The sequence below is a fragment of the Anser anser genome (assembly GCF_964211835.1).
Source record: "Anser anser genome assembly, chromosome: 22".
In the NCBI taxonomy this organism is placed as follows: Eukaryota; Metazoa; Chordata; class Aves; order Anseriformes; family Anatidae; genus Anser; species Anser anser.
In genome coordinates, this window is record NC_139743.1 from 4,496,006 (window position 1) to 4,522,253 (window position 26,248).

The 26,248-nt window shown below is 41.7% G+C and overlaps 1 protein-coding gene across 13 annotated transcripts; it reads right to left on the reverse strand.

Annotated features, from left to right (window-relative positions):
• Positions 1-2,432: 2,432 nt before the first annotated feature.
• Positions 2,433-22,882, reverse strand: LAYN (layilin). Of its 13 annotated transcripts, XM_083808591.1 has the most exons (12): positions 22,666-22,857; positions 22,497-22,582; positions 20,858-20,928; positions 19,325-19,384; positions 11,852-14,124; positions 10,945-10,968; positions 9,503-9,800; positions 7,997-8,154; positions 7,680-7,718; positions 7,231-7,314; positions 6,402-6,504; positions 2,433-5,768 (listed from the first exon to the last, which is right to left on the reverse strand). In XM_083808591.1, exons 5-12 carry the CDS (start codon positions 11,916-11,918, stop codon positions 5,414-5,416), a joined length of 1,128 nt encoding a protein of 375 aa, XP_083664717.1. In that variant the 5' UTR covers positions 11,919-14,124; positions 19,325-19,384; positions 20,858-20,928; positions 22,497-22,582; positions 22,666-22,857; the 3' UTR covers positions 2,433-5,413. The 13 variants fall into 13 exon arrangements, with proteins under 13 accessions (XP_083664717.1, XP_083664720.1, XP_083664719.1 ...); XM_083808594.1 differs by lacking the exons at positions 20,858-20,928; positions 22,666-22,857 and adding an exon at positions 22,864-22,879 and having other exon boundaries at positions 19,325-19,398; XM_083808593.1 differs by lacking the exon at positions 20,858-20,928.
• Positions 22,883-26,248: the final 3,366 nt, after the last annotated feature.

Here is a 26,248-nt window from a genome sequence, read left to right on the forward strand (position 1 = left end):
TTTATGGCACCATGTAAAGCAGAGAGGAAATTTCTCCCTACGATAACTCAAAAGCTATGCAGTTTCCAAGTACGAAAGCACAATTTCTCAAGAAGTTACTATGAATGCATTTCAAAAAGAGGCAAATATTACAGTTACCTCAATTCATCAAATTTTAGAGGCACTGGCAAGAGCTGATTTTTTGGGAATGTTAAGTTTTGCATATCTTTCACTCCCTAGCCATCTCTTTCCACAAGATCTGTTTTGTGGTACAATCTGGCCACAGTTGTGTAGAAAACAATATCCCCAGAGAAACAGCAACGGGACATGGGTATTTCAAAGAATCTCAATTACCCTCATTTCAAAAATAATTTAAATTTTGTTTCTTATCACAATAGGCTGTTCTGCACAGGAGACAGATTTTTTTTTTTTTTTTTTACAATGAATTCAGATAGGAGGGAAAACACTTGTACTTCTGCTTACCTTTCTAATCTCAAAATCAGACAAGATCCTTGAGGGGAGACGAGTAGTGACTGTGGTTGGACACCATGGACATGAACTTGCAGCCCAACACAATTTAAACAATAAAAACCCTCTGAAATGCAAGCTGCATGCACAAAGCAAGGAAAGGACATAAATAGCCTTACTCGGCCCCATTACTAATAAAACACTAATTTGGGTCACTTGTACATGACTTAATACCTACTTAATCTATCTCTGCAGTGAAGTAGCTGGCCTGACTTCAGAGACACTGAGCACATGCAGCTGAGTTTGCCTGACTTCGATAAGTCAGCAGCTCAAAGACTAGGGCACACACTTAGTTGCCAAAATAAGGCTTTACATGTTTACACACCTAAGCTCCAACATCTGGCTTGAGTTTTTTTCTCTCATTTCCTGTTTTTCAATGCCTTAAAAGATGCTTAGAGCCTGCCAAAAGGGGGGAGGGGTAGGGAGAGACAAAACACCAAGGCTGCTGGACTAGAAGTGGATACACACTCAATTGCTTAATAAAAAACACTGGTTACTGCTTTAGAAAACCTGAAGATTGGTAGCACCCGGCAACTCCCTTCACCAGGATTTTGGTGCTCAGGAGGCATGGTTAACTGGGTATCATTTTCAAAACATTCAGAAGACTTTCTTTTTGAAGAATTACTTCTTTGTTTCAAGGCTTGATGCTGTACTGCTGCCTGCTGAAGGAGCAGCTTCAGATTGGCACACACCCCGTTACACTGCAGGTACGCAGAAAAAGTGTTGTGCACAAAACCCTTGCCTATAACATTCAGGAAGTGGGAGAAGCAGTTGTGGCAAATGACCGAAATATTTCCACGCTTGCAATACACAGCAATAGCACACAGCCCCAAAAATGTCTTCCTGAGTATTTATATTGGCAGAGCATGCTCACAGCCACGTCCTGCACTCAGTTCTGCTGTTGTTTCAGTCCCGCAAAACACTTTCTGCCAAAGCTTTTGGCACATCTTCGCTTCCTGGTGGCCTATGCAAATCGGTTTTGCTTCATTTTCCTATTTATTTATTTCCATGCAACGAAGAACAAACTTTGAGTGAACTCTGTCAAGAGCTAAAATCATTTCAGATGCTTCATGGACTTGTTTGTAAGCAAAACCGCGCTCTCAAAGTTGGGAATATTCACCTGCAGAGCAATAGGTGAATAGCATTTGTGTTCCTGCTTGGCATGCTTTATTTGCTTGGTCATTCTCCCTCCATTACCTGGTCTCTAATGAAAGAAAACAAACAAACAAGAGACTGATCCAAAACCTAGAGTTTAGGAAGTCCTTGGAATTTCCTGATGTAAAGCAAGACAAAGTAGCTACAAAGTTTTATGATCTGAGCTATGTATTCTGAATAGTTTTGGCCTCAGTAGCCATTTCATAGCATCAAGACTGCCTCAACCTGCTCCTTTCTTTTAGCTCTGCATTGCATCCTTTATGCCCCCAGACATAACTCACCCAGTAGAAGCCTGGCACCTCACCACATCATATTTACTGTCCATCACTGTGTACACAAGGTATCCCAGACAAGGGAAATAGTCTTAACTAAAACATTCAACCAGAAAAAAAAAAAAAAAAGATTAATGGAAATCTGTTCTTGCCCCACTGTTGCAGGCTCTTAAATAGGTGTGTTCGGTTGAGAAATGACCAAGAGTTACATGACAGTCTTCACGATTGCTTAAGACCCTAGTCAGTAAATCTGAACTAAAGATTTAACAGGGCTATAAAGCTTGAACAGGGCTATAAAGCTTGAAAATTTCCCTTGGCTGTTTAAATCATAACACTAAGGATAAACTTCAGTGACTAATAGTTCTTACTGCAGTAAATACTGTGTTCAGAAGTTGTGTGTTTGATATCTATAGACAAAAGTTTTGTTGAAAAGTTGATAATTGCAACCAGTACTGAATAGCAGATTTATTTAAAAAAATAAATGTAGATAGGTAAATGGGAATTTACTATTTTTATTTGGCTTGTGAAAAGGTTGAACATGATCCAACAGAATAAAAACATTACTTGCTATACACAGGGTCAGGTACAAGAACTGTTCAACCAAACCATGTCTTTAATCCAAAGTTTTTTAATACATAATGACTCAGTCCAGACACGCTTCAAAATTGCTCCACAGATCTGCTGGACAAGAAAATTAAAATTCTGGCAATTACAAGGCCCTATTACTGTAGTCTCCAAATCAGTTTGGAGTCACTCATTTTCCAATTCCAAGCATTCCTGGAAGTCTGTGAAATGCTGTTATTTTCATTTTCCGTATGGGACCGAGACACTGGGTGGCTAAGATCAGACAGAGTATAGAAGTGAATCCAAGTGGCCCCAAATACATCAGAGCATCCTAACTGCTTTTTCTTCAATGCAGATGTCCAGCTTCCCAGTGTTTGACATGGTTCTGCGTGACACTCCCACTTCTCTCTCAGTCCAATGGGATACACTCAAATAAAAACACCAGTTAAGAAACAGCTCCATTGCTGGAGTAATTGAAAATAGAATAAGTGCAGACAAAGCAAAATGAGCTGCTTTACTCAAAGCTGAACATATTTGCCTTCAGAATATATTAAAGATGTATGAAACAGCTGAGACATCAGAACAGACAGAACAGAAATGTTAATGGCGTAACCTCACAAAGCTTTCTACACACACAGCTATGAGCATGCAAAGATTTCCAGCAAGAATCTGTGCAGCTCTGAATGCAAGCCTCCAAGCATATTCCTGACTTCGGTATTAACAGCTGGACTCAATTCACATTAGAAACTCAGACTAGGTTTGCACTTACAAAAAAATAATTATCCAGAGACCATACTGCTATCAGTATATCATGGCCGCTGACTTGGCCTCAAAGTCTGCAGAACTTGTGCTCCAAACCCCACGCATTCATTTAGCCCCAGTGTGTTCAGGTAAGGACAAACCTCTTTAAAAAGCAGAAGAGCAAAACAACACTGTGTTGCCTGTCTACAGCCTGAAGCAACTGGGGAGCACAGGAATGGACTGTGCCTTTTTGTTTCAGTGCGGGAGTCTTGTATTTGTATTTTCAGTTTTGCAAGCCTCATACTGACATCAAACATCTTACAGAAAATAGTCCTTTATGCAACTACTGTGCTTGTTTGATACATCTGAATTCCCTTCCCATTCTTTCCAAAAGCCTTGAAAATTGCATGTACTTCCAGCTTTCCACAGGCTAACTTTTACAGTGGCATTCAGCTAGAGCAAGCCCATACCCAGTAGCACATGGGATTTTGCCTTGAATATATTCAGCTCAGTGCACTGAGTTGAATCTATGTTTTTATCCAAGCTCCTACTTCGCTGCACTGACAAATGACTTTGCCACAGGAGTTAGCTGCAAGTTCCTATGGAGATTGTTGTAATAAGGCCTTACTTCTGAGACACAAGCATTGATCTGACCATGTCTCGTGAACAAAACACGTCAGAAAGACATCACCAAAAACAAGTTAATTATGACCCCAGATTTGTCAGCACTGCTCCTCAACCCCCATTCACAGCCTTTCTTCTCAAACATATACAGTGATGCTCTTTACTACGTGGCATCACAAATTACAAGCCTGTATGGGAGATGCTGGTATGTCTACTTCCTAATGCACTGAAGATTAATATTTTATTTGAAAATTTTTGAACTTTTTTCAGGAAAATTCTCATTTCATTCATCACCTGAATTTATATTTAGTTATATGACAGCTATACCCTCTCATCATTCATTTCTACTCCTTTAAATGTTTGGAAAATAGATATCTTATGTGGCTTCAAAACAATGCCTTGAAAACTATGTTAAAATAAGGTATCATTCCTTCTCCCACTTCACGTGGGAATTTCATGAACCATCTCCTCAGTACCTCCCCTTGATACTTTTTTAATCTACATACTGGAATACATGAAGCCCCTGTAAATAGACAACAGCTTATTGTAACTGATTAGCACCATACTGTAGTTTGCCTGACAAAATACTACTTTTAATCCAGTTTCTTATGCTCACTTACCTCTTGAAAAACTATCTCTATGGAAATTAACATCAGGATGTCAGTCTTTGGGGAATTCAGTATAGGTCTCAGGCCCAAGGAGGAAAAAAACCCTCCAACTGGCTATTCCTTCCACAAGAAAGGAACTGCTATTTGTCACTTAGGTCAAATTAGCACCTCTCTGAACAGCTAAGTAGGCTGCAGTAGTTTCCAATAGCAATTTCCAAGACCGGAAAGCTTTGGAGTACACCATTCTCTTCCTTCAGCTTTGGAGTGAAGCCCCCTGTTGCTTGCTTTGCAATTCCTTTTTCCAGGATAAGCAAGGGGACACTTAGCCTTGCACTTACTGAGACTCTTTAAAAACCAGCTTAAAGGTGCAAGTAACACCGTTCTGTACTACGACTCATACACGCTACCTTGGCAGTCAGAACTAGGAGGGAAAGGAGTAAAAACCACAGTACTCTCCTAGTGAAGTGCCTGCCAGCGTCATAGGGAAGACACACAGCTGGGACAGGCTGGCGTAGGAAAAATGACCACCCTGCAACCACGGCAGCTTCCTTTGGGACGCCAAGGATAAAAGAAAGTATGCCCAGTGATTGACTTTTGACTTTCAGTGCCTCTGAAGATGAGCGGGTCAGTTTAAATAAATAGGTATTTTGTATTGTTTATCAAGGACATTAATACTTTCTTCTTTGGAGTGCAAGAAGTAATCAAGACTTGAGCTACGGCTGGGGCAAAATGGGGGGTTGATGCAGAGCAAGATATATAAATACTTTCCAGTTTAGATCTTTAAAACCCATATTCTTTCAGAGAAAAAGAAGAATACAGGGATGATGCAAACCTGCATACCTCCCATATGCTATCTTTCAAACAAGTGCATGGGGAGGGCAGGTTAACTTGCGTTGACATTTCACTTTGTCATCCACATTTCAGGCTTTTTTGTCCATTTCCTTAATATCCATAAATCTCATTCTCCACCCAGGCTGATTCCTTGCTCCTCCCCACACGATCTCCACACAGTTCATAGATATCATTGGTCACAAAGCCACTTTCAGTACTAGCCAATGTCACAAAGCCGCTCGACGTATTCATTGCCACATCATCATAATCCCTGGAGAGGCTGTCGAGCACCTTCTCTTCTTGTGTGCGGAAGGAAGAATTCTTAATGTCAGGCCTGGTTCCAGCCAGATCTGCTTCAGATTGCTTCTTGATTACTTTGTAAATCTCCAGATTTGGACTGTTCCTCCTGTGGTTAGAGAGCCAGGCATCTTCCTCCTTTGGGCTTGCTTCCATTTGTTCCCGTCTCCTGAAGGATGGAGGAAAGAGGACAAGTCTAACATGTTCTTTTACAGAGGCAAACAAAACTATACCACACCTCTCTTAAAATAATCTATAGATGACCCTCGAGGAAAGCTGACATTCAAAGCCTGGACCCAGGATGACATTTACTACTTAGGAGTTCCAGGTGCGTTGGCACACTGAGAGCTCAAAGCTGACACCCCCAACACCACAGCCACCATCCCCACCAAAGGTACTATGCGCCCAGGGAAAAGCAAGAAGAAATTGATCGATATCATTTGCTCCAACCACACATCCTCTTATTTCTATTAGGTTTTCACTTTTGAAGGGGATCTTCTGATATTGAAAATCTCTTCTTTAATAAAGAAGCTTAAATGCTAACCCTTCAAAATCACTTTGTTTTACATTATTCCCTAACTGCTGTCTATCTGTGAATAGAATAAAATAACACTTCTTTTATTATTATTTATTTAAAATGTTATTCGTAAGTAACTTGGCCTGGAGAATCCATGCTACTTTTTAAAAACTTGACTGAAAACAGTCAGCTCCAGAGCACCTTACAGAGGTCTGTAGCTAGCTGTAAAATTATTGTCAGGACAAGATATCACAGGTTCACTTATTACAGAACAACGTCACTTGCCTCTTTGCAAAAATCCAAAAGCAGAAGATGGCTGTAATGACCATCAGGAGAAGCAGCACAGGAATGCTGGGAATGAGGATGTAGGCAAGACTCTGAACAGGTTCTGGGGTAAAAATGAGATTCCAGCTTTTATTCACTTCTAGTTGCATTTAACATGCACAGAACTACATAGAAAAATTAAGTTACACAAGGCAGCACCATCACACCTCAATGGATTTCTAGTGTTGTTCATGATCTAGCATTATCTACACCCTTGCAAAGCCAGCAACTCCAATAGACTGATCATCTTGTAGCACAGGTTAAAAGAATATAAGCTCAAACCCGCACGATGAGAAACTAACCCTTACTCTGTCTCACTGTGACAAGGCAACAGCAGTGCGAGTTAGGGATATGCTGTCTTCTGAAAACTTACAAAGCAGAAGTTTTCAGAGAGTGGAGTGTTGTGATCTGTGAATTTGTAGGAGTAAGTCAGTGTGGTAAGAAAGAATAGGAAGATTTTAATAGTTAATAATAAGCTTACTAACAAAATATTAAAAATTCTGAACTTCAAGAGTGATTCAATAAATTTAAAGTATCTTTTTCAGAGCTTAGGTACTTTGCTGTAGACTGGGAACGTTTTGGTAGTCAAAGCAATCGTTAAAGGTTTGTACTGGAAGAGAGTTGCAGGAAGGTGTCCCTGCCCCCCTTGAGATGCAGTTGCCTAAATTCAGACTTCTACATTTAAGGTCTAACACTTCAAATTAGAGTGCTGAGTGTTCTCAGCCACATGTGAGATGTGGCCCTGCAGAGTCAGAGAGAGGACAGGCCAGGTGTTGAATGAGCAGCATACCTTTGGCTTCTTTAACTGTTACATTGGCATCTTTCTTATGGTGCTCTTCTGGGAATACCGGATTGAAGGGCTCTGTTGTGACATCTGGAAAGAAGCATCTTAGTTAATATTGCAGGTGTTATTTGCAAGAGCTTAAGAAACATAAAAGATGAGGGTGAGAGGGGATGGGAGAGACTGCCAGCTGCCGGGAGGTGTAAGGTCTACTGGTGCTCTTCTGCTGAGCTTTCTGCAGCGCGTCCAGCAGCCCCAGGTACTGCACCACCAGCAGGACCGCGCTTCTGCAGGCTGGGTTACAGAACAGTTGGAGGGACATGCCGACTGCAAGGATGCCTCTTGCCCATGGAGCATGCAGTCTGTGAGGGTCCTTGACAATGAACGTTAACAAAGGATTTCTACTGAAAGACAGTATAGTGTTAAGAAAAGCCCTAAAGCAAGTATCTGTAACTGACCTCTTGGAGAGTTCTCTTTTGGAGCAGTTGTTGGCTTCTCTAGAAGAAAAAAGATAAGTTTCCTTGTAAGTTTGTGTAGGGAGACCAAGTGTACAGAATATTGTCCAAGCAAGCACCCTTTTTATGTTCTCTCCCTCTCGGGCCCCATTTGAAATCTCAAATATTTTATAAAAATCTCAGAATTCGTAAGTCACAAGGCAAGTACCTACAGATATTAGATACTGAGATTGTTTTTACGTCAATACCACAATCTCCTCATACCTCCTTTTGGGGACTGGGGGCAGGTTGTTTTTTAAAGCTACAGAATGACTCATTACCAAGAGAATATTTGCAAATGAAGTTATTTTTCATGTTGCATCTGTCGTCATTCCATTGAAACATGTAAGGACCTCCAACACCTGGTGGGGCAGATGGCTGGTGGTACATCACAACACAGATTTCACTCCCACAGGATGGCTCATCTACATACCAGTTCCTAAGAAAACACAACAAACACATCAAGTAAGACCTGAAATCACTTTCCATGATACTGCAGAAGCCCTGCGAGGCTGAGGAAAGCTCAGAACTTTGACTTTCAGTGCACACTGTCAAAATAATTTTACTTTCTGGCCTCAGTGCCCAATGCCCCATGCATTTAAAAAGAAAATGAAATAGGTAAGACAGAATCTGTTCTTTTCTAATTAGGAAACTGCTAACAGAAAAAGAAACCTTTTTGAAAGATAGGTTGTAATAAACTTCACCACTGGAAAACTTGGAAGGCCTTTCCACATGGGATGTAGGAAGTAGGCTTCACTATCTAACACTCTATAATATAATCATTACTGAAAAGGCATTTTATGCATCTCTAAGAAGCACTTCTAAGATTATATATCCTCATTTTGAAAAATGTTCAATACCCACTAATTTTGGAACAAGCAATATTCTGCATGCCAAGCACTTCTTGGAAGCTGATCCTATACCGTAGAAATACTTCCAGATATACCAAGGTCTTCAACATGAGGGAAAAATCACACGTGTTAAAGCAGTAACGTTTCAATCATCATATCCCCGTACTCCCGTTCCTCCCAACACAACCCCTACCACCACCCCACTTCCCCTTGTCAAGGCAACACATCTTTTCCTTGGCTGTTATTCAGTTTTATTCAGTTCTGTCCAGAGCAACTAAAATCGCTTATGGGTTCCCACAGCAGTTAGGTGACAAGTTGCTATAAAATATTTAATAACATTTGGGTTATTTCATTAAATTCATGGTTCAGTGACTAAATGCAGCACGAAATTCACGATGATTAGTGAACATTGTATAGGTACATTAGTTTGTTTTTCATGACCAATTACAGGTTCAATAGTAAACATCTACCAGGCAAAATTCTTGAGCCTGAAGTTTACTGTAGAGCTGGCATATCATTGCTAAGGCTTTCCTCAACCCACCAATATTTAGAGCAGATTCTCTTCTATTTCGATACCACAACGGCAGACCTTCTGCGCCTGGATTAAAGAGTATCTTTTGTCTAGAAAACTGTGATTTATGCTTGAAATCAAACTTAGCAGAACTTTTGAGGCTAAACACATTGTGGTTCAATGACGAAAAGAAGTGTGCAAGCAGTGAGAACAACTCCAGCAAACTTGGATTTATTATCAAATCATCTGGACAGGATGAACCGCTCTCTGGAGATACGACCACTCTTCAGTGACTACAGTAGGAACACATGACAACTGGGACAAAATCACTTGATTCTTTTGAAAGAACCCTTTCTGATTGCTAAAGGCAAGTGACAATCCCTGACCAAGATGTTGCCCAGTCAGTCGCACTCCCCGGTACCTACCGGAACTTGGATGAGCTGCCATCCGTCCAGGCATAGAGGTTCTGACAGTCCGTGCTGTTGTCTACCTCTGCCTTTTTCCTCCTAAGCCCTATCCAAAAATCTCCATCAGAAGCTACGAGGCTCTCAATAAATTTTTGAATCAGTCCTTGCTCTGCTTCTGTTTCAATACTGACTAAGTGTCCACCATCAGCTCTGCAGGCAAGGTGCGCTTCTTCGTAGGTGACCCTGCGTGAAGCATCATGAAAATAAACCGTTTTGTAGCACGGTCGCTGCGTTCCACCCCGGCAAACTGTCTGTCCTGCAGAAATGGAAAGAAACCCGTTACAGAAACCATACCTGCTAATACCGAAAGCGGACACTAATGCTTTTATTCGGTTGAGCTTTGCGCTTTGTGACCGGTCATATGGAGAACACAACAGAGGTAAAAAGCCTCTTCTATTATTGGAATGGCAAATGGCATCTTCAGACTTTTCTTTCTGGATATAGCTGTTTTGGTCATTCTGCACAGCAGCGCTCATGTCCTGCACACCTCAATTTCCCTATGACTTTTCTGCAGTTTGAAGACTCCAGGATTTCCTTACAAAGAAGTAACGTTGCAGAGAGCAAGCTGACCTATGCAGCTTTTTAAAAAGACTTCCTTTACAAGAGTTCAAGGATGCGTCTCCCTCTCTACCCCCCGCCCCAAAAAGGGGCTTTAAATGGTTAAGATTAGAGACCCGCTTCTACATGCGGACATAATAATCATTTAGCTTCCGGGCTCTAATAGTTTCATGGAGCATACTGCAGTGTATCAAGGTGCATTCAGGCAGTCCGACTTGTAGGCAGTGCTCTGCTTTGCAGTGTTACTGACTGCCCAGTGCCTGTTTCATACTGTTGTACACCAAGGACTCTCATGCATGAAGCAGCACGGCTGATGTTGATTAGAAGGAAAGTAAAGATCAAAGTGAAAAGATACATAATCTAAAAATTATACACTTCTGTTTCTCAACAGAAGAGTCCCAATATTTAGGCTACGGAAACAAACAGTTTTGTTTTGCTTAGTAAATATTTATTTTCAAACACACCACAGACACAATCTGCTAACCTCCATGCTTTTACAGAAGAAAACCATTTAGTGATTACAAGAGAAAAGCAACATTTATCATGTACTCAAGAACATGCACGGACAGGTCATTATAAACCCGTCCCCAGGATTTATGCTGGCTTTTCTTTACTCTTCAGTGTCCTACCATGGCTACTCTGAGACTGGAAGTTCCAACACCTTTCAAAGTGGAGCTTTTCAGCAGTTAAGCACTCGCAGAGTCTGCTAACATCTTACACAGAAATTAAAACTGGCTGTACTGCAAAAACAGTATTTAAAAACGTATCTTTAGACAGAACCTGTGTTTCTTTTGGTCATTTAACACTCATGCATGCTCGGTGAAAAAGGCGAGAAACCTTACCTCTTCTGAGGGACGCGTCCACTGCTATTGTGAAAGCCAGAAGGAAAGTAGAGATGGCACAACGTTACTACAAATCTGCAGCAAGCCTCTAGAAATAGTGTCACAAACTACACTTGGGCTCTTTTCTGATACACGAGCACTTTTTTTCCATTAACTGGCAGAACATCTGTGTTTTATTAGCCAAACTCGCCATTGCTTTCAAATAAGGAAAAAATTCATGCAGTTGATCACCGTCCAGACTTCATTGCTAGTTAACTTTCCAAACACAGATTAGGTAACAGAACAACTGCATACGCAGCCCTAACCAGTGCTAAAAGGGTCCCTCACATTTTCCCCTTACCTCCTCGTTGCTAACATGGGATCTGCCTCCACTCCTGCTGGCTTCAGGACTGGGGAAGCCTCAGTTACATCAAAAGCAAGAGCTCGTGGAAGGAAAAATACATCGCCAGCCCCGGAGCTCGCTGCCCCACAAGTCCTGCTGCAGCCACGGGCATGGCAGAATTAACAACAGAGTATTTCTGGGTATGAGGAGAGTCGCTTTATGCGGGACTAAGGGAGCATCTCAGTGCTGACAGCAGCCAGGCTTTGGGCTTCCCCCAGTCCCGTGCTCTGCAGGCGGCTGACACCGCCCGGGGGGAACCCAGCCCAGAACGCTGCTGGTCACCCCGAGCTGCCACCCTGAGAGGCGACCAAGCTACAGGCGACGTTACAGTGCCGAGAAACGAGACGACCTGGCAGAGGAGCAGGCACACGGCCCAGCGCAGGGCAAACCCCCGGGGTGCGGAGCCCTCCCCGGGCAGGACGGGCAGGCTCGGGGAGGGGGGTGTGGGGGGGTACAGCTCCGTGCCGGGGAGCACCCACCCGCCCCCTGCCCCTTGTCACCCCCTGCCCCTTACCCCTGCCTTACCGCCGGGCAGCCGGGCCCCCGCCGCCCAGCCCAGCGCCGCCAAGCCCAGCGCCGCGGCCGCCAGCATCGCCCCGGCTCCCCGCAGCGCCCGGCCGCGGCTGGGGCAGGGGTGGGACGGGGAGGAGCCTTCTTCTCCTCCTCCTCCTCCTCCTCCTCCACCTCCTCCTCCCGGGCTCGCAGCTCTCCCCTTCCAGCCGCCCGGCCCCCGGCAAGGTGTGCGCGGCGCTGGCACCGCCACCCGCGGCAGCAGCTCCCCCTGCAGCCCCTCCGCGGGCCGCCCTTCAGGCACCGTCTCAAGACCGAAAACGGGAGGGAAGTTGGCTTCCAGCAGCGGCTGGTAACTGCTGAGCCGGCATTTCCCCCGCCTGGTTCCTGCTGGCGAGGAAGCCAGCTCTTCTTTCCGGCATCCCTGGCTCTCTCCAGCTGAAGCTGTGCAGAGGAGCCTTCTGCAGGCTGCGGGAAGGGGGAGAGCAGCGAGGCGACACAGAACAGGAGCTCCAAGGGCTACAGTTTCCTCTCAGATACGTCAATATTTTAAGAATTTAATCGTTTTATAAAAATTCCAACCTATACCAGCTCTTCATAATACAGCTGGAGAAGCTATTTCTGAAATCAGTACCTTAAACAGAAAAAGATCCTTTAAAAAGCTGTGAAGACATTCCACTCCAGGTCACCAGGAGTCGGAAAGTTCCTGGGTATGAACTAAGGCCATGGCTTTGCAGTCTGTCATGTCTAAAACACAGAGCGATAGTTATCTAGGGCATCCTTTTTGCATTTCCAAAATCCTTGGTGATCACAGTCAGTTTAGTAAATGCCCAAGCGCTTCAGTAACTTTACAAATCGGAGCAATTTTACTGATTTACAGGGAAGAACTGAGCAGCTGAACTGGCAGTAGCCTGGGCTTAAGACTGAACTCATGCCTTTACCAGCCAAGGCTTCATTATCTTAAAGCTCTGCCAGTGCATGAAGTCTTTGAAGAATGCTTAGCACAAAGGACATCCTGTTTAGAGAGCTTTTTTCTTGTTTCACAGAAAGTAACCAAAGTAATCAAAGTAATCACAAATAATTAGTGTTCCTAGAGACTAAAAACCTCACTTTCTTTACAGCTGCAGGTGTTGTCATAACAAAGCTTAAGCCCCCGGCTCATCATTTTAGAAGTCTATCCTTTTTCTAGCATATATGCATACTAAATTCATTGGAAAACATTTCTGTAATGGCTCTGAAGGAAAAAACCACATTGGAATATATCCATGTCAAGTAGTGGCAGCATTATAAACATGTTTTCTTGAATTAATGGTAAACATTCTGCCATGTGGCATCAGTCTCTTCTAGTCTCTCCCACATCAAGAGCAGAACTGGGGAACGCAGTACCATAGAACCCCGAAGTGATTACCAAAGATCTCGCTCTCTTCAGCAGGAAAGCGCAGTAGCTGACAGAAGCCTCTTTGATCTATTTATTGAAAGAGGTCAACTCCAACCACTCGAACACTATGGACACTTGATAACGAAGCTTGCTGTGTTTATTGTGCAATCCTAACGCTATTACTAGCCACAGACTCTTCCTTTTGACCCGTTTTCTACTTTTAAAGAATGATTTTGCAACAAAGGTAAAACAGTTGCTCTCCATTTATAATTTTGGAGAACTGAGCACACAAAATGAATATATTCAATATAACAACCTTTCAGGTCATAGAAGCAAACATTTTGAAAGCTGACTAGTAAAGTACGTGAGACTTCAAAGCCCACAAGTCAAAAATCCCAGAACCACTCAAGTCCATGGAAAACAAGTCTAGGGGATGTTTATTATACCACTCCCTTGAATTACCTTAGGCAGCAGCTTGGACAAGGACTCTGAAGATTGGCAAGCAGCTATTTGCATACATTGTTTACTGCTGTAGTGCCAAGACAACAGAGAAACTTGAGGACAAACAGCACTGCCCAAGCCACTACCACCACATTAGGACCTAACAGTTTAGTAAGTAAAGCAATTAAGCATTTATTTTAACTTCAGCAAAACAAAGAAAATGATGGATAGGTTGCTGCAAGCCTATACACAGCCTTTGTCTGTCATGCCACGTCTCAGTATGAGCAACTAGAAATGTAGTCAAATTAGAAATGTACATGGCTTGAAGTCCAGAGCAACACGGTTCCGATAAGATATTTTTTCTGGAGCAAAGAAATATTTCATTGTCTTCATCAGAGTTTAGCTGAACTATTTGAGGGCCTTTACTGCTGCTTGATCCTGATGGTCTGCTTCAAACACCTTCTGCCTGCTGGAAATAACAGAACCTGGTCAGAAAGTAATCTGTTGATGAGAAAAGTGCAGCTAATGTACAACAAGGAATAGTGCAAGATAGCTGCCAGGGTGCAGAGCTCTTTAACCCATTCTGTGTCATAATGTCACATCCTTATATGTGTATCTCTAAACAGGGATGCCTTGTAAATGCCTAACTAGGTGTAGAAAACAAATTTACAGAACACAAGTTCAGAGAATCCATGCAAAGGAATACCCATATAAATACCAAAACTTACAGAGAAGTCTGTTAAGAAAAATCAAGCTAACAGAAAAACCACATTCCATCAGGTGCACTACTGCACAGCATTCATATCCCATTCTGAAACTTCTCTTGTCAAACTGAGGAGTTCTATTAAAAATATAAACACAAGAAAACGCAGTACCCAATCCTCACATTCAGAAGACTGCTCTGAAGATTTCACAGCTTTGATGGAACTTGACAGCCAGAAGTTTGACAGTACTGCTGGTGAGAGTTCCCAAACACTGATGGAAAAAAGAGGGCTAGGAGGAAATCAGCTAGCAAGAAGCTGAGGTTTTTGCCACATACTTAAATAAGTGGTGAGGCACATACTACTAGTTTCTCATAGGCAGAAAAAGAAGTAAGTCTAGACAAAGGGGAAATAGACAGTTGATGTACAAAGGCAACGGGAACAGCCTACTGTAAGCAGTTCTGCCTCCTTCATTCGTTGTACAAATTAGTGCAGTTGAACCTGAACGATCACATCCTCCCAAACAGCTACAATGGCACAGCACCCTGAATCTGAGCCAGAGGACCACAGCAGGCAAAACCTTCTCTGACCTGTACCAAAACAATACCAAATTTGACTTGTCAGACATGCTCGCACAAGACAATAAATACAGGCCTAAGAATATCACAGCCTCACTTTGCAGCCCTCAGTACTTTCTATACTCAGGTTGGATGAAAACCTTTCGACACACATCTTACATTTATGTGAGTTTATCACTATTGATATATAGTTTACTGGACTTTTTAAAACTATTCCAATATTATTCAAAATAGGGTTGCAGTTTATATGTTTCAGTATAGAGGTGCCTTATACTAGCTTAACGCCTTTCTCCACAGAAATGTTTTTTCTTTTTCTAAGGACATATAACTTTACATTGATAGACCTGTATCCACTTGAGAGGATTAATTAAATTGTACATTTCAAGCAATACAAATTCAGTAGAAAATCCCCAAGCTGCTAGTTAAACAAAGCTAAAAAAGCCAAACCACTGAATGACTTAGGCAATTTCCCCTGCACACTAGAAAAGAAGAAATCAGTATTTCTATTTTTAAACACTTGGAAAGTGAAGGTCTATGAAAATACATGCACAAATCATGAGCCTGCTGAAATCAGGAATGGGACAAGAAATGACAAAAGAGAAGCTACCGAACGAAGAAAGAAACAGGAAGAGTGTATTTTCTGTGAAACATTTTGACAAATGTAGCTCTTCTAGAAATCATATTTTCTCAGCCATTCATTGAGTTGCCTCTGGAAACAGGAATCATCCTGGTCAATACAGGCTATAAATCTCTGACAAGACATTAGTAAAATTGGTATGATCATATTTCCCAGTAATGAGTGCTAACAGACCATTACAAAAATACAATTATTCTAATTAAATACAGCAATAATCAATACCCTGTGCTCTGGGTGAATTTGCTTCAGTAAATAGTGATGCTTATTTTCCAAACATTAAAACGTTTAAATGAAAAAAAAATATAACAGGATAATAAGCCAGAGTAGCTTTCTTCACAGGCCATAAGCTGCTATCTAAAACCCGAACTTCAAGCCTACCCATACAAATAAGTATCACTTAGGTAAACAGCTCCAACACCTGTCCTCGGCACAGGTTCAAGACAGCTTAGGCTTTCTTTAGTACATATCCTATGATGGTTGGAAGGATTCTGTATGGATGTTCCCTTTTGCCTACTCCCACAGCTGCTCACCTCAGCAGACATTGACCTTCAGCCCTTTCACCTGTTCCAGATACTTCTGTTTTTCCTTTATAGCTAGCTCCAGAGGTAATAGTCTTGCTAAGAATTAATTCCGTCTAATGCCCAGTGTTTTCCTGAGGCATTTGCTTTCAAAATGAATTGCTGTCAGTCGTTCCTCAGCTTTCATATCCATATGGTAAGTTGGAAGGAAGATGTAAGCTGCAGATTCATTGCTTAGTCTTTAAGTTGTGGATATTCAATGACACCACCTTGCTTTAACTGGTGCCAGTGTGAGAAAAATGGCCTCACTTATATTATATAAATGCCATTCATTAAAAGGAAGAAATTGCTAAATCAAGGGCTGTGAGGTACCTTGTCAGCATTTTCAAAGATGAGATGGTTTTTAGGAATAAAGAGCAACTTCATAAAAAAAAGAAGCTACACTTTTTAAACACTTACCACTGTACACATGGGTCATAGCCCAACACCCAAATGCATATTTAGAACTGATTTCACAGGTCCCACCTGACTGACCCAACTATAGATAGGGCAGTAAAGGCAGAAGTAACTGCCTCAACTTCACAGTTCAGAGTGCGAAGTATTAGTGATAAAATGTGAAAAGAAACAACTAGCCAGTAGTAAAAAAAAAAGAAACCACTAACCCTGCCCATCTGAAATTGAGAAGCAACTTGTTAAGACCAGTTAAACCACCCTTTAATCTGAAACAGAGATCCCTTTTATGAAGACAACATAAAGGGAAAGCAACTACAACACTGGCAGCAGACAAAACATGCCGTTGTAGTTCTGCTGGGGCAGTTTTCCAATCCGTCTCACTCCCAGACTAACAGTAACAGCAGATGACCTTAAACTTGAGTTTCTGCTTGCACAGTACCCACCTGACAGTTGCAGGGATCCTGTTTATTTTAACAGATAGTTTTTGACACTGGAAAATAACAGTATTTACATCATCCAGGAGGCCACAGGCAAGTGCCAGAAAGGAAACTGTCTGACCTAACATAAACAGATTGTCAGCAACCTCAGGCCTAATGTTTGCTGGAAGTTAAAAGAATCTTTCACCACCTGGTTTAGCAACTGTCACACCTACATCACTGGCCTCAAACAATTCGTGCATTAAGGCTGACTTTCCATGTTCCAGATCCTTTCCAGACTCATCTCCCACAGCATGATGTGATGATGTAACACGCTGTTATGGTGATCTTTCTTTGGATCTATAGCTGGGAAATAAACAAGGCAACTTGTTTATTAAAATGTGCAAAGTATAACCAAAGAAAGCATCCATACAGCGTGATGCAACTGACAAGGTCGCGCTCATGCTTTTTCTCATTCAGACAAGATACGCACTGGAAATAAACAGGCTTTATGATATTTCCTGACCCTTTCAAAAATATAGAAGCCACTGACAACTGATCTTTTTCCTGACTTTCTGCATTTGAACCAGAATAGCAAAATTGAACTCTTCATGACTTTAAAAAAAATGTCTAAGCTTCCACTTCCTTCCTCAACCTCTATCTAAAAATAAATGGAACACATATAAAGAGTAAAGAAGTACAGAACAATAGCAGTAGTCGGCCTTTCAGCCTTCCCATTTCTAAGTTTTGTCGTAACAGATATTAATACAGGATAAAACAGACATTTTCAAAATAGTAAGAGTAATTCAAACAGAGCATCTTTTCTCCCCAAATAAATCCTGACTATTTAGATAGAGGAAAACTTATTTTTGAGTATTTTCATTACCTTACTTCATCAGCTTTGATCTTTGGTTTATGTGGATGAGAAATCAGTTCTTTCTAAAAAGAAAAAGACTCAGTGATTATCACTAGCTCATTCTAAACTTACTGCTTATCTTGGAAGACAGCTTTATATAAACACTGAAATAAAAGATGATTCTAGCAATAGTATGGGAGGTTTTTATGTGCTAATATAGTACCTGAGTAATCAGGAATAAAAAATTTGTATGAGTTACTCTGTCAGAAGAACAGAGTCTCATGTTCTCTTTCAGGCCTAGCTTTAATGCATGGAATTTGGATAAAGCAGATATACTTGGTTCAGCATTTTAATGAACTTTGAGAAGAGGAAGTACTTAATATTTACCAATTTAAAAGCTTAAATGAAAAAAAGAGTGCTTTTACATCCAAAATGAAGACGTCATTTCTGGAAGTATCCTTTGAAATCTTGTTTTCCAAGTTACTTTTCAAATCACTACACTTATCATCTTAAAAATTTCAGTTCTACTCTCTTCTATCAAGTGTAATTAAATTGTATTAATCAGGATATGTAGTTTCTTCAAAAGAACAGATGTTTAACCTTATATGGGGCAAAACCTCATCTATCTCTGCTTTGTATCTTGTGAATTACAACTGAAAGAAAGGATTGCCTAATATAATACAGACCTCTTATTCTTGAATTTTCTTTTCCTGATAAACATCCGTCCATGTCACAGAAAAACATTATAAATCAGTAAATCTGGTGTTCACTACTGATAATAATAATAAATATCCCTAATTGGAGTTCTTCTTTTTATGCTCAAATTTGGTTTAAGAAAGCTTTTTAGGGAGCAGAGCATGCCAAACCTACAGCCAGTTTTATAGCTCTATTGTAAACTGAGTTTTAGTGTTTCAGTGGAAGAAAGCTTGAGACAACAATGAAAAACAATCTAAGCAACTACATTTACAATGAACAGTCTGTAAATATTCTTTTGGCAAATTAAACTAAAAAAAAATAGCCACTTAAACATAACTGCATTAAAGATGGTGTAATTTAAATAGCCAAAGTCCTTTCATTATGCATCTATAAGGAATCCAGGGTCTTCAACAAGAAATGCTGCCAGTCCCTTTCCTCGCCACTATTCTGACAGCACTAGTCACTGCTTCTGCTGCATTTCTCAGTCCCACGTTGTTCTAACTTTCAAGAGCCAGCATTTTTCATACGTGCCTTGTTTCCTATTGCTTCCTACTGCCTGGCCTAACACCTTCATAACGACACAGCTTACAGGATCCTCCTTGCTTAGGCAGTTTGTAAAATGTAGCCAACTTTTCTTTATGCTTAATCAGTTCAAACTGAGGTGCTTATGCTATGCAAGACTGTTGTCACGGTACACCTTGCAACACCCCATAAACCCTCACACATTGAATCATGGTCCTTGCAACGCTGTCCATCTTGTAAGGATGCACAAACCTTGAGATGCATCTAGAGCATAATCAGAAGAAAAACTTACTGCAATCCTTTCTTCTCTCTGTTTCCTCAGCAAAGCTAGTATATCTTCTCTTTTCTTGGCCTGAAAAGAAATATCTACTACAATGATTTCAGAAAAATGAATTAAAATCTTGTGCTACTTAACTTCATTGTAAACTCGAAAATCCTTATCAAAGCTAAGAACTAGTGTGAGCATCTTGAGGTTATAAGATTGGGGTAATTCAAGGACTTCCATCTGCATAATGACTCATTACCAAACCTTTTTCATCTGAGAAGTGCAACCAGAGATAGCCTGTCTTCACTATGCAGTTTTGGATTAAGCCAGCCTCTGATATCTTGTAGAAGTGATTTAAAATGGCGATAATTTTTAACATTTAATGATTCCTTTCAATCAATGGTCCAGGTTCTCCTCTCTTCAAGAAAAGCACACATCCCAGAACTTGTTAAAGCTCCTCTCTTTATACAGTTAAAGGAAAGAATGAATTTCTAAGGAACAATGCTTCAGTTCCTACTGAGAGTTTTTTAGCATTCTGATTCCCAGACGTTTGAGCACACCCATACATTTTTCTTCATGGAAGTGAACACCTTTCAGATACAGTGAGACATTCCTGTTGAAGCCGAGTAGAAGTATATTACAGCATTTTCAGAAATTCCTGGTAAAACGTTATGACACACTCCAAGAAAGAGTTGGACATGCCTACCAAGAAAGAGTTGGAGACGTGCCTACCCTTTAACTCAGGAAATAAACAAGAGCCCAGGGCTGAGCTTAAATGAGCTCTTGCCATGGGTGAAGGAGATCCCAAGGGAGGCTGCTTAGGGCCATTAAGGGCTATCAGTGCCCTCAGGCCCCTGCTGAGCACACCCAAAACACCTGATGATAAAATGAGCTGGTAGAGCATTACCTTAGCACTTGCTAACTAAAGACAGGCAAATAAGACCAATATCAAAAGAAGTGGCCAGAGTGGATAACCATCTAGTAATAATACACAGATCTATTCAGATAAGTTAGGCGTTCCTATTTTAAATGGATTAAACTGATCACTCAGATTTGCAGGGTTTATAGTTTTGAAATATCTTTGTTAATCATGAAGTACCCTGTAAAGCCTGTGAGAATTAAACTGCAGAGTAGCCCAGTGAAATGAATGTTCTAAAAGACAACAGCTATTTTGCCATGTGCTTCAGTCCTATTTCAGATGAAATTAGCTAATTAAAATAAGCATTTCTAATAAAAAAATTGCTGTCAGTTTGTAAAATAAGAGTGTTAACACAGCAAACTTTTCCTTCTAAAAAACTCTGACCCTGTTCTACTGTGGAGACAAAATTCACTTCCTGGACCCACACAACAGGGTTTCCAGGTTTTGCTCACCTAGGGGCCATGCTGCAGGAACCGAATGTCTGAATCAAGTCTGAAATCTGGATTTGAACAGTAAATGACACCTATGACTGATAATAATGTGTACATTATTCTTATTTCATTCAGTGCATTAATTTTCATTTTCTTAGAATATTTGAGGCTTATAGCATGTCCTGTAGTTCTAGAAAGTAATTTACTTACTGAAATTAATCAGCCATCCGTGTAGCTGCCAGATGCCCAAAGCTGCAAAACCTTGCTATCATCTATTGTTACTGAATTAAAAAAAAAAAAAATGAACGGAAGAATCAGGGAACTGTTGCTGGCTTTAGCCAGAATTTAGAAAGAAGGCTAATTGATTATAATGGATGAGATGCATTATGGTGTTATTAATTAGAAAAGGAGGATTGCTGAGTTGCAGGAAAGACTTGCAGACCTCAGCGCCTTTCTGCACCTCTTGCAGATTGCTCTCATCTGGCCTGCTTCCCAAATATAGGCTAGAGGCTTTTCAGTAAAAATGTGGAACATTTTGCTAAAATGAAAAAAATGTAGTATCATTACAGAGTCAGGCTGGCAACGTTATCACATATTTAATACTAGTTGTCTTAGTTTCCACTACTTATGTGAATTGTACTCATGATATATATGTGGAACATCAATTCATGATTTAGATTAATGGTGACTTCAGGAAAAGTTTTTATCTACAGACTACATCAGTGCCTTGAAAGCAAGCACAACTGTTGTCTGCATCTTACGGCAAAGCAGTAGGAGAAACCCCAAGCTCTATATACACAGTCCAACCTCACTGTTTTGGAGGAGATGAACATCAAAGATCTGGATACCATGTCACTTATTTTGCTTTTTGTCATAGTCAATTTAATGCTTGGGCAAATTTTTAAACGTGAATCCTGCTAATCTGGTGTAAATGGAGAGTGTGTTTTATGAACAGAAATATCTACAAGAACCAATAACTAAAGTGCTGACTGGGTGGTACCATGGCAGATTGATGTTTGCTTTTGTAAAACCCCACTGAATTCAGCAGCAATCTGTGCAGCCCAGAAGGGTCCAGCCTGAAAGGCTCTACGGTATCCCAGTTGCGCCTTCATTTGGAAAGGCAATGTCATCTAGAAACTCAATTTTGATGTTACTTGCTAAAATCTACAGATTGCTCTGCAGCTGAGTAGTTTCTACAAAACTTGTAATGGCTTGGTCAAACAGCTCATGAATTATACCTCTAAAAATATCACCTAAACCTGTCCCTGAGTGGCAGGCCAAGGCAGAAGCAGTCCTATGGAAGGTGATTTAATAACCACTCACTACCAAGTTTCCCGCATCTCACACTCAATGAACTCTTGGCGCTAGCTGCTGCTGGGCACAGAGTAATGGAGAAGATCTATTAATAACTAAGGCGACTAAGAAATTAACCTAAACTGTGAGCTGTGCTTCAATGTCTGTATGCCAGGATTTTTTGTGTGAAAGTGCATGCAGCAGTAGATTCTGCCCCCCCCACCCCAAATTATCCACTTTTGGATCTGGGAACTCTCAATTGGCTTCTTTTAGATGTTAAATCAGAACAGACATTATGTGCTTACTATGAAGAAATTAACTATAGAGCCTACTCCTTTCAGCCCTGTCCCAAGGAAACTTATTCCCAACTGGGAATAAGTTTAAGCTAAACATCAAAAAACGGGCTACATCATGCAAACCTAACTGTGGGCCAGGTCCAGGCCGTTTTTATTACTGTCCATAATTGCATTTCCAAAATTCCAGAATTCTACCAAATGGCATACAAAGAGTGAACGGGAATATTTATGAGAAAAGAGTTGCGGTTAGTGGCTCTTACCTGCTGAAGATATTTTTCTTTTACTTCAGTTTTCTCCGCATTTTGAGCTTCTGAGATTCTCTCTTTCTCACTGTTTTCCTCACTTTCTAAATAAGGCAAATGAGAGGCAAATGACCAAGTGCTCCTGCTACCACTGTCCTTTGCAGAGGGCAACTGAACTGTAGCAGACCTTGGGGCTGTTCAGAAAGTGAGTGTCTGGATCCCCAGACAGTAGGTATCAGCTGAAATATCTGTCAAGCAGGAGCTGTGGCTCTTCTGTCATCCACAGCTTATTGGCGTGGCTTATTCATTCCTCCGAATTAATTCCTCACAGAAATTTAGGCTACCTAGGTTTCACGAGCTGGGGGCATACAGTAGCCATACTTACTGCGAGGAAGCAGCGGGCCCCGGAGAGCAGTACTTCCCTCTGGAAAGAAAAAGGACATTAAGGGCACTTGGGAAGGTGGTGGGCGGTGGTGCAAGGAGGGTAAGGGACCCTCAGGAAGGTTTTGGGGATCCTGAGGTGGGCATGGGGCCCTAGGGCCCTAGGGTAGGTGTATGGGGCAGGGTGTGTGTGTGTAGGGCTGGAACGGGCACAGACACAGGGGATGGGGGCTGCAGGCAGGGCCCCCTCATGGGGCTGGGTCCCTCATGGGGCTGGGTCCCCTCATGGGGCTGGGTCCCCTCACAGGGCCAGGTCCCATCAAGGGGCAAGGTTCCTCGATGGGGCCATGTCCCCTTATGGGGCAGGCCCCCCTCAGGGGAAGGTTTCCCTCACGTCGAAGGGTGGCAGGGCCTAGAGAGGACTCGAGCGGCGGCGGGAGCGTGGCTGAGTTCCAGAAGATACGGGCATGTTCCACATCAGCTGGGCTCGAGCCAGCAAAGATGAGGGGCCCATCAGGTGCTGTGGGGCACTGCCCTGGCTCTGTGCCCATGGCACCGCTTGGGACTGCAGCCTGCTGTCTCCTCTCCATAAGGTGGCCGTCACCAGCTCGACCTGCCCACTCCAGGCCTGTGGCCCCAAGGAAGCAAGAGGACGGCTGGACCCTGGTGCTGCCCACGCTGCTGACACGTTCCTGTCACCGTCACCTGCTGCGGTAGGTACCCGTCACCCTTCTGCAGGGGACTTTCCCTTTTCACAGGCATCTGGGTGGCAGGAGGGGACACTGCAGCCATCTCAGGGGGATGCAGCAGCACAGATGTGCCCAGGGAGCCTGGGTCCAGCTGTGTGATACACCGCCTGTCGCAGTAAGCATGGAACACCAGAAGGCTGACAGCTTTGCACATCTCATTTCAAGTCTCTTCAGGCCATCTTTCACTTACACCTAGATACAGGCCCCTGTGGGACAGGGATTACCCGCCACCACACTCCCAGTTCATCGGCCTCAGGTAGCCAGTTGCCCTCAAACCTGGTGGTCTCAAAACATTCCATTAAAGTATTTTTTCCCAGGATGCTTACTGCAGGCTACTGAATTTCTGTTTTAAAAACTTTATTTGCAAACATCAGGTGAAGTCATAACTTCCTTCTGTATTTCTGTGGCTGATGTTATTAAAGCTCTTATGTAAAAAGGGAACGTGGAACTGGAAGTCAGTAAACTTACAAGTCCCTTCTGTGGGACTGTCCTTTCAGTCTGCACTTGTAGAGTGTCTAGCATAGAGCGATCCGCTGACTAAAACAACATTTGTTTTCATAAAAAAATCGCAAAGCTGAATTTTATTTATTCAGCAAGAGTAAATGGAAGTGAATTTTGGCAACAGTGGCCTTAGGCAAGTGTAAGGCTGAGATGAGTACAATCAGAACTGGAGCTGATGTCTACAAATTTTAGGAAGAATAAAACTTCCAATTTGCTATCATGTTTTTTGAGTGTTCTGTAGGCAAAACAATTGTGAATGGAATGTAACATGCATTCAGGAGCGTATAAACAGTTATGCAACACTGGCTCGATAAATGCACTGACCTCTCTTCCATGTGTGACAGGCGGTCCAGCACATTGCGCTCGTTTAATTTCACTGCCCTGCCTGTCTATTAGACCGATGCTTCTTAGATGCTTCTTCAAAGAGGTCAGCCTGCCTGCCTTCTGTAGTCAAACTTCCTGTGCGTCTGATTTCCATTGAGATATCTTCCAAGCCTTTTTACCTGGCTGTGTGGTTAGTGATTGTTACTTTTGGCAATCAGCTAACTACACTGCCTAGTAACTAGGCTGATCTAAGAGAGTTCCCTTCCAATTCAAACTTTTATGAAGACTGATTTTTTTGTTAAAAAACAAACAAACAAAACCCACAAAACCTATTATAGCAGGTTCTAACACTATGAAGTCTGTATTTTTTCCATTATTAAAACTGTTGGACATTAAGCAAAGTGATCATAGTAAAAAACGGTTATAGCATTCGGGGAGTTTAATATTTAATCATTGCTTAGAAACCCCTTAACTTACTAGCTTGTTAAATAAGACATGAAAGCTAAATGTGAATTACTGGAAATAAAGCTGTAAACAAATAAACATTCTTAATATTTTTGCACTAGGAATGAAGATGTTGTAAGGCACGCAGCTTTCTGTAGTGAGGCTGTAGCAGGGAATCCTGTGCATTGTTTTGATGGCAGTGAATTTAGTGATTGTGAAGCAATGGATACAATCAGCTAACTACACTGCCTGCAAACCAAGCACCACTCTTGTGATGGTGTCATGGCATTCAAACCTGGAAAAAAAGAAAGCACTTTGATCATTTATATTAACTTACTCTATCTCATGACATGTCCTTATAGCAACAATCGATTGATAATAATGGAAAACATTGGTCATACCATCCTTAGTATTATTCCACTAAATCCTGAGTCATTATATCACAAATTAATTATTCTTAATAATTAAAAAGTGCAGTGGATGCATTACAAAGATCACGCCAGGAATGCAAACAATGAAATATCAACTTTTTAATGATTATAATGTACCACAATGGAAATGGGAAATGGGAAAGGGCTGGGCATGCAGTCCTAGCTGCATGAATGCAGACTAAGTGGTAGCTCTTGTCAGAGCTGGATGTGCAAATACAGCTGTAAATTTCGGCTGAGATGAGATGTTCAACAAGACCAGTAAACTACCTGGTTTACAGCATGGCAGCTGTTAATGGTTATGGCACAGAGGTCCAACTTGTTGTATTCCAGGTTTCGTACAATATCTATTTCAAGATTTTCAGAAGAAACTGCATGTAACTACAGCAAAAGTAAGAATGGTAGCATTTCGCTGCTTCCCTGGCCTACAGAGAGCTCTCCTTTTTTTTCCCCAGTGGTGCAGGAACCCCAGCAGTGCTGGCAGGCAGACGTCAGGCTGCTCAGGCATTATGTGCTAGTCTGTGGTAGCTAAAGAAGTTAGCAAACCTGTTCTACAGAACAAAACTGGATAAGTACAAGGAGTTATAGGTAATTATGCCTTGTGTCTAATATATGTGTATGCAATTAATAATTTGATAAAAATATTTTATGTAGATTTATCAGGCCATTCCTAATTCAGCAGTGAGACAGAGCCTGTGAAGTTACAAGAATGACTCAGCCTGCAAATTATTATTATTTTTTGGCTATCTTTCACCCAAAACTGCCTTATTCCTAAAATGCAGAAAAAAAATAATTCAGAAGCTTACCTTGCAAAAATCCTGATAAGGACTGAATTTATGATAAAATGCTTAAGAAGATTTAACGGAAAGAGAAAAAAATGGGTAGCTTCTCTCCTCATTTCCTTCCTTTTTCCATCCACCGAGCACCCAGCAGGCTTTCACGG